The sequence below is a fragment of the Schistocerca serialis genome, chromosome 8 (assembly GCF_023864345.2).
Source record: "Schistocerca serialis cubense isolate TAMUIC-IGC-003099 chromosome 8, iqSchSeri2.2, whole genome shotgun sequence".
NCBI classification, from domain to species: domain Eukaryota; kingdom Metazoa; phylum Arthropoda; class Insecta; order Orthoptera; family Acrididae; genus Schistocerca; species Schistocerca serialis.
Window position 1 is genome coordinate 113,049,272 of NC_064645.1, and position 9,279 is coordinate 113,058,550.

The window sequence follows — 9,279 nt, forward strand, 5'->3', positions numbered from 1 at the left end:
AGCCACTATAGGAGAGTTCCAGTTTATTTTTTCAATTTGTTTGACTTACTTAACTTGATACCTATGAGTCATACCCTTTTAAACATTAAATCTAGAAATCAGGAATGTCTCAAGTGGAAACCGTGTTCGTTGAAATCGGATACTTGTTTGTAGACGAGAGCAATAGCGAAGTCGACTCCATAACATGTACCAGTAAAAAAGTAAAAAAAAAAAAAAACTGTCATAATATGACAAAATGGTTGGAATGTAAGAGTTATAGCTAAACTCCTATGTGACTCATCACACAGTATTAGCATCATCTCAGGAAAAGTCTTTGAGGGACCGGATACCGGAAATTTGTAGATAGGTACAGTATTTACTGCCTGGAGCAAATACAAAAGTGTACGGAGTACATGCAGTAATATGCAATTTCAGTGGTTGATACATTTTATGATGTGTATTATTTAGAAATTTTACGTGCAGGAGAAAGTACTACTGAATGCATATGCACAATTGTTTAGATCTAACTGGGGCATAAGCGTGACTATCAGCATAGATGATGTGTGAGCAGCTCTTTGAACCCTGTTGATGCCATTTCTCTAAAAAGCATGAATCGAATTTTCACATACGAGTTCTTCCTGCAGCACTCTATTAACTGTGATGGGGTTCGACAGAATAAAGTGCCTTTAAAAGTATTGAACTTTTGGTTGTTTTGATGCAAATGTGAAGCAGTCGTCGAATTTTGCAGGCACACACACACACAGTCTCTTGCTCCACAAATTGTTTCTAGCAGGTATGACCCTCTTGGTGTACCTATGAATAATCACAAAGAAAAATTAGCTGCTACCAAGTATCTAATCTAGTCACAAAGCAAGATTGTTTCAAATTAAATTTCATTCAAAACGTGATTGATCTGTAAAACTCAAATGCTGGGCAACACGCTTTCCAATATTTCGACTCAATCATAGCCATTCGAGAGATGTTAAGCTGTCTGCTCGGTAGTCATAATGCTCCATTCGTGTCTTTAACCTTTAAACAACAACGCTTTCTTCTCATATCAGCTAACACTGCAGTAGAATTAGCATCTGGAAATTTACTTAGGATCAGTTGTGAAGTACTAGAAAAGTATTAGAACATGTTTTACTGATTAGATTAACATGAAGCCAAAGACATATCAGCTTTGTTAGAAATTTACTCAGTATGTAAAACACAAAATTTTATTTTTATTTCGTCAAAAGTGTGAAATGAACAAATCATATATTTCCCTGAAATTCACAATCATGTGACAAGAATCATATTGTAGTCAGTAAAAGGACCGAGGGCAGGATGCGTGTTGTAACAAGCAACTGGACCGGTGGCAGGACACGTGGTGTAGCCAGCAAAAGGAGCAGTGGCAGGACACATGCTGTAGCTGGCAACAGGACAGATGGCAGGACATGTGGTGTAGCCGGCAACAGGACTGGTGGAAGGACCCATGCTGTAGCCGGCAACAGCACTGGTGGTAGGACGTGTGCTGTATCCGCCAACAGGACTGGTGGCAGGACATGTGTTGTAGCCGGCAACAATACTGGTGGCAGGACACTTGCTGTAGTTGGCGACAGGACTGGTGGAAGGACACGTGCTGTAGCTGTCAACAGGACCGGTGGCAGGACATGTGTTGTAGCCAGCAGCAGGACTGGTGGCAGGATGCATGCTGTAGCCGGCAACAGGACTGGTGGAAGGACGCATGCTGTATCCAGCAACAGGTCTGGTGGGAGGACGTGTGCTGTAGCCGGCAACAGGGCTGGTGGCAGGGCATGTGGTGTAGCCGGCAACAGGACTGGTGGAAGAACGCACACTGTATCCGGCAACAGGTCTGGTGGCAGGACATGTGCTATTGCCAGCAACAGGACTGGTGGCAGGACATGTGGTGTAGCCGGCAACTGGACTGCTGGAAGGACGCATGTTGTAGCTGGCAACAGTACTGGTGGAAGGATGCGTGCTGTATCCGGCAACAGGTCTGGTGGCAGGACATGTGCTGTAGCCGGCAACAGGACTGGTGGAAGGACATGTGGTGTAGCCAGCAACAGGACTGGTGGAAGGACGCATGTTGTAGCCAGCAACAGGACTGGTGGAAGGACGCGCGCTGTATCCGGCAACAGGTCTGGTGGTAGGACGTATGCTGTAGCCGGCAACAGGTCTAGCGGCAGGACGCATGCTGTATCTGGCAACAGGACTGGTGGCTGGACTCGTGCCTTAGCTGGCAACAGGACTCATGGCAGGATGCGTGCTGTAGCCGGCAACAGGACTGTTGGCAAGATGCATGCTCTATCTGGCAATAGGACTGGTGGCAGGACGCGTGCCTTAGCTGGCAACAGGACTCGTGGCAGGAAGTGTGCTGTAGCTGTCAACAGGACTGGTGGCAGGATGCATGCTCTATCCGGCAAAAGGACTGGTGGCAGGACACGTGCCTTAGCTGGCAACAGGACTCGTGGCAGGAAGCGTGCTGTAGCTGGCAACAGGCCTGGTGGAAGGATGCGTGCTGTATCCAGCAACAGGACTGGTGGCAGGATTCATGCTGTATCCAGCAACAGGACTGGTGGCAGAACGCATGCTGTAGCCAGCAATAGGACTCATGGCAGGAAGCGTGCTGTAGCCGGCAACAGGACTCATGGCAGGATGCATGCTCTATCCGGCAACAGGACTGGTGGCAGGACGCATGCCTTAGCTGGCAACAGGACTCGTGGCAGGAAGCGTGCCTTAGCTGGCAACAGGACTGGTGGCAGGACACGTGCTGTATCCGGCGGCAACAGGTGTGGTGGCAGGATGCATGCTGTATCCGGCAACAGGACTGGTGGCAGGACGCGTGCTGTAGCCAGCAACAGGACTCGTGGCAGGAAGCGTGCTGCAGCGGGCAACAGGATCAGTGGCATGACGCATGCTGTAGCCGGCAACAGGACTGGTGGAGGGATGCGTGCTGTAGCTAGCAACAGGACAGGAGGCAGGACGTCTGTTGCAGCCCACAAGAGGACTGGTGACACGATGAGAGATATAGCTGCTGCTCGGACTGGCACCATATCTCATGTTATATTTGGCGATGGGGCTTGCGGTGTGACTCGAATTGTAGTTGGCAATGGCGCTTGGGATTTTACCCTTGTTGTAGCTGCTGATACTGCTCATTAACGGCATTCACATTGAGACTGAGGATACTGTGTGGAACACCACTTGAACTGTAGGTACTGACGCCACACTGCTTGTGGTTAGAAGCACTGCTGGTGGTTTCACTTGTGTTTTGCCTGGCGACGAGGCTCGAAGGGTCGCTCTTGTTGAGGATGGCGACGCCACTAGTATTGTAGGTGCCGACGCCACTTGTGTCATGCCTGATGAGACGTGGTGTAGCTGCAGACGTGGCTGGAGATGCCACGTGTGTTGCAAATGATGGCTCCTGTAAGAAAAAGAAATTGTAGATGATGCTAAGACGATGCTAAATGTGTTCCATGTGATACAAATTGAGAGAAGATTTACACAAAATAATTTAAAATTTTAAAGTAGTTCCAGTTCTTTTGTACAACTCCTCTGTATATATTTCAAATGAACAAAGATGATAACTTTTTAACAATCAGTATTGTGAAATAATCAATATTCTGAAATTATATTGATTTCCATTTTATTTGTTCGGATATGGATCCTTAAGAGCTTGTTATTCTATGTAATAAACTAAACATTAGCAAAAGACTATCACTGCTCGAAACGCCGTACGATGAGACAATTTGATGCACAACTTGACCCTCTACTGTGATGCTTTCCTATCACTTGATCTGGACCATGCCTGTAAGCTTGCTTCTGCACTTACGAGAAAAGAGGCGAGGATGCATATTTCCATTCCGCAGGGTTTGATGATGGTCTGTGTACTGCTAACTTATACTGACGACCCAAAACAATGCGACCGAATATTTAATAGGATGTTGGTCCACCTCTGGAACGCAATACACAAGCGGTTATGACTAGGAAATTAGCCCGTTGTGCCTGTACCGGCATTGTAATATGTCGTGACAACTGCCACAGATAGCCACCAGTCCTCCTCTAGAGACCGTAGACGATTCCGACCTCCACGTTCCGTGAGAAGGAGTGGATATCGCAGATCTTAGCGCCTACTTCCGGTTTCACCGTCATTCAACCTCTTTTCATAGATCGCGACAACCAACCAAGTTCGCCATTTCCGAATGGTTGGCCCCTGGCACCTGGCCGTAAGAGACTGCCTTCTCTCAGAGACAATTAAATCAGTGCACTTCCGCAATATCGGCGTGTATCGTACCTAGGTTGATGCTTCATTTATTCCTGCTCCATTTTCATAGCTTCCTTAGCGCACCAAGTGGCGCCAATGCCACGAGGCAGCATTTGATCTTGAAGTACACAATGTAAATAACGTTTACGGTAATCAGTATTAGGCCAATATATAGCATTCCACTCAGCTGTTTTCCTCGTAATTTCCCCCTATCAATTCTCAAAAATGGTTTAAATGGCTCTGAGCACTATGGGACATAACATCTGAGGTCTTCAGTCCCCTAGAACCTAGAACTACTTAAACCTGACTAACCTAAGGACATCACACACATCCATGCCCGAGGCAGGATTTGAACCTGCGACCGTAGCGGCCACGCGGTTCTAGACTGAAGCATCTAGTACCGCTCGGCCACACTGGCCGGCCCCTATTAATAAATATAAAAATACGTTTGACACCTTATGTGAGTAGTAATTTTCACTCCTATGAATGTATAAGGACTAACCACTTAACAGGAGAACAGAGAATCCCATAACTGACGAAAGAGATGTTTTCTTGACTCTTACAAATACCAGTATAAGAGCAAACGCTCAAAACGTAGTGTAAAAGGAGCAGTAATTTAGAACACCGTTTTTTATCCCAGTCACTTGCTAAGAAAGATTGACAAGTTTCGCAAAACTCTTAACAGTGAGTCCTCATGTGATGGATGAAAAATGGCGCTTTTAAATCAAGTTTGCTGCTCGGGCGATGCCTCTCAGAAGGCAGGCACCACGGCGCCCCTCACCTCCATGCTGTCCAGTGGGTGACCAGGGGCGGTCTTCTCTTTCGGCTGATCGCCGGCCTCGCTCCCATGCCCAGTGGTACAGCAGGGCAGCCACTGTCGAAACCGGCGGAACATCTTCTGCAGGAAAGAAACACACTAAATATTGTCAGACAATGTGAGTGAATGCGGTGCTCTTACGACGCTTTACACTTCGAACAGACAATACTCCAAAACGGAGTAATTTCGAAGAATGATTGTCAATCAAAGTCGAATGGGTCCAAACGATACATATCGAAAGTACGATAGTAAATCGATTATGGAAATCTCGTGGCGGGCGCTATGAATATGTTTCAAGTTGTCACTACAGCAACGACAAAAGAAAAGCGTTAGAGAAGCACTTGTAAATTCAAAGGAGACGACGTACCTTACTCGTCGTCAGTGTTATCGTTTTGTGACAATCCATGTGATGTAGAAGCTACAGGGGCAATTCCTTTTTTCCCATAGCCAGGGTAAACTCTGCCAATACCGCGCAGGAATATCGGCAGAGTGTCGCATGCGTCGACTTTCCCCTGCAAACACAAGTTGTGGAAGTATAGGTACTGGAAGAAGTACAGTTAGTCCCTCTGTCCTGGACGTCCTTCTCTTTTTGTGGTAGACTTGACAGACTTCCGCAGCCGTTCAATATTCTGGGTGAGGAGAATGGCGTCATCCGAAGAAACAAACTCCACAGAATGGTTCACGAATTCGTGGTCGAACCCTTCAGCTTTCAGAGTCTGATACGACTGAAACGCGTCTGTGATGACTTTTGTTCCAGGTAGTATGAAGTGTTTTTATGAGACCCACTAAAGTCACCTAGTCTCGGGACAATACCCTCACAAACAATCACTTACGGGACTCTCTCTCTATCCCATCGAATACGCAAATATGATCTACTTCACTTTCAGAAGGTCGTCCTCTCTGGTTCTTTCGTCTAGCAATATGAGATTCGTCTACGTCTACTATTTTATTCGCTCCACCAATTGGCACACTACCATTTGTCACTACCACGTAACAGAATTCTCGGCAAAACCCGAAATAGTCACACACGGTATTTGCCGATAACTCAGTTTCTGATGCTCTGGCTTGCAATGAGTAATCTCCAATCCAGCACGACACAAGAATTACGCTCGTCTGAATCGATAATTTGGAGGCCGGAGTGGCCAAGCGGTTCTAGGCGCTACAGTCTAGAACCGCGCGACCGCTACTGTCGCAGGTTCGAATCCTGCCTCGGGCATGGATGTGTGTGATGTCCTTAGACTAGTTAGGATTAAGTAGTTCTAAGTTCTAGGGGCCTGATGACCTCAGCAGCTAAGTCCCATAGTGCTCATAACCATTTGATAATTTGGAGGACTCGAACCACGTATTTTTCCTGATGCTGGTTCGCTTTCCGCAAAGTCCGAAATGAAATTGCTACGGTATGTCAGTGTCGACACTCCTCTTACGAAGATTTACAGACTTCGCAGCACCACAGACTCTCCTCTCCTCGTCCGGCAGAACTCCATATATGCGGCAGAAAGTCAAGCATTTGTCTATGCTGGATATGCATGGAATTAGAGTTTTCCATGTCAGACAATCTGCAGAAGAAACGTGAGAAACAGCAAACATTACACTCGCTATGGATAGAAACCGTGTGGGTTTCCCAATCAAATCACAAATAATTACGGCGGGAATGTAATGTACATGGACCGAAGAAGGAACAACGGAAAACTGATAAAAGTGACGATCACAAATAATTGATCATAACGCCCGCCACGAAACTACCATAATCGATTTACTATCGCACGTTCGATATGTATCGTGTGGACCCCTCCGGCTTCGATATGCAATCATTCTTACAACGCTTCACACTTCGAACAGCCAATAACGCAAAACTGTAACGGTTGTGACGTACCTGTTTAATTACATAGTTTCTGACAAAAGAAGTGCTGACAGGGAAAGGCCTATACAGTATACTCCTTTGAAACAAATACAGAGAACACACATGGGTCAAAATATCTTCACGATTAAAAGAAAGAAATTTCAAAATATTTCCTATACCAAGAACGTAAGTTGTACTTTGCTAAATTGCTGAATGGAAATCAGTAGTCGCTGCGTTGCGAAAATTACTAATTTGATGCTGTTCGAGTTTTTTGCTGACGCGCACAACAGAAATGGTTGCGATCTGTGAGAGCAAATATGGTATCTGTCTAACGGGGAACAAGGATCTAGAGGATCGCTCATTATATACCTGTTCCAAAGAACTAGTGTCCACCTGGAAAAATGGACCTTTAAGCTTCTTTCCAGGTGGTAATAATAATCTTGCACAACTGTGTTGTTTAAATTAAATGCTAAGTTACATTTTTTTCAGAGCACTTCGAAAAAATACTAGAGCGAGCGAGAATATACGAACTCGCAATGTTTCTAGACAACAGCACAGATCACTTCAGGTGAGGTTGCATTGTTGACAGACAACCCAGGTAACTGTATGTATGCTATTAACTGACTGTGTCTTACTGTTGTTACACAATGTTTCAGAGTCTATATATTACCGCATTTCATAATCGTGTCTCTTTTGAACAGAAGTGTAAATTAAGAAAATAAACATGTAAGTACAAAAATTATTACTTGAAATAACAAATCAGCCAGTACGATGTTCGAATGTACAACGTGGAAAATTTAATTCTTTGAATATTGAAACAGGGAATAAATTTTATTTTGCAAAAGTAGTCCTTTTATGGACATTGAACATAAGTTTCGTAATATTTTTTATTTATGTTTTTCGTTAATAAGATGCAGGATTTTAACAGCCATAGTCAACAACAGCGGAAGAGCCTAGATCTATTACACTATACTTGAATTTCTTTGAATACAAGACAGGTTAGCAAGACGCTTTTTCTATAGACGGTACTGCGGCAGAGAACCATAGCTGCAAGACTGCGTGAGAGCTGAGGTAAGGATGGCACAGTGGTTGTTAGAGCAAGAAAGCGTATCTCATTCTGATCCGTGTGGGAGCGACGTCGTGTGTTTGGGAAACGAACAAAACCAAAACAACCCGATCTAGAGATACTGGGAACAGTTACTAGACTCAAATTTTCTCAGTGGAAGTACGACCCCGTCACTCGTTACTGAAGTTTGTGAATGTGAGTTGGTAAATATTCAGTAAAAATAGTCGATGGCTGGTGCAAATGCTTACGTTCAGACTTGAAAAAATAGTGACTCTGCGAAACCAGGGTAACTTCAAGGAGAAAACCGCTCGTTCAAATGACTACGCTGGCAGTTTCACGAGTTTTCGACACGAAAGGTAGCTTCATCAACTTGCTGTCATAAAAAGTGGCAATTTTGTACCGCGGCAGCAGACAAGCGCTGGTGATACCTTTCAGCAGTGAAGACAATTACGAGCAAATGCAGCGGCACTTAACATTCAGCAAGTTAAACAAATATCAGTGTTGCCCTTGTCTTGATTTACCCTTTACGTATCAGAAGTTACTTTATACACGCTTCACAATAAAGAGAGATACATGTACCGTAACATCAGACGATCTTGGAGATCAGTGGTGCGATGCGAGGTCCGCCCACCTCTTATCGCCACAGATTTGAGGCAGCTCCATATTGATCAGTGCTATTGAGAAATGAAAGTATCAGCGTGATCTCTGAACCACTGACAAACCAGATCTGGGACATTTCCAGTTACAAAATTACAGTAAGCGACTCTTCCGGAAAAAGAACAGGCCGTAAATCTGTTTTCAAGGAACGGCACAAAACATATGAAGCTTTGGAGAGTCTGTCTCTCTCTCTCTCTCAAATTCAATCATCCTGCAGTGGACCCAATATTCTTATGTTGTGGCGGTTCATTTTTCCTCTTAAATGGAACGTAGCCTCATCAGTGAACGGTAAAAGTAACGATATTATTATCTTCCATCTCCACACCCTGATAGAACTTACGAAGCTCTGTATATTGTTGTTTTATCACCATCATGAGGGTTTTTTTGCAAAATGAATCCTATACAGTTTGAAACTGAAACATCATCGTAAAACACGCCAGAGAGACTCATGAGGAATGACATACTGTTTTGTACATAAGACCAACTACAGCCAAGAAAGTACATTGTTAATATTTAAGTATCTTCGAAACCGCTCTTACTAAAAGAACGTCTTATGAATTAATGGAATGCGCAGTGAATGAAGAATCTTCAGGCTGCTTTAGCTGTTTCCTAGTCCTTTATTGGGAACACTGCCGGTTTCGCATCGTTGCAAATGC

At 44.7% G+C, this 9,279-nt stretch overlaps 1 protein-coding gene across 1 annotated transcript; it reads right to left on the reverse strand.

Annotated features, from left to right (window-relative positions):
- Nucleotides 1-1,257: 1,257 nt before the first annotated feature.
- Nucleotides 1,258-2,175, reverse strand: LOC126416863 (mucin-5AC-like). Its single transcript, XM_050084747.1, has one exon. It carries the CDS (start codon nt 2,173-2,175, stop codon nt 1,258-1,260), a length of 918 nt encoding a protein of 305 aa, XP_049940704.1.
- Between the last annotated feature and the right edge of the window lie 7,104 nt (nt 2,176-9,279).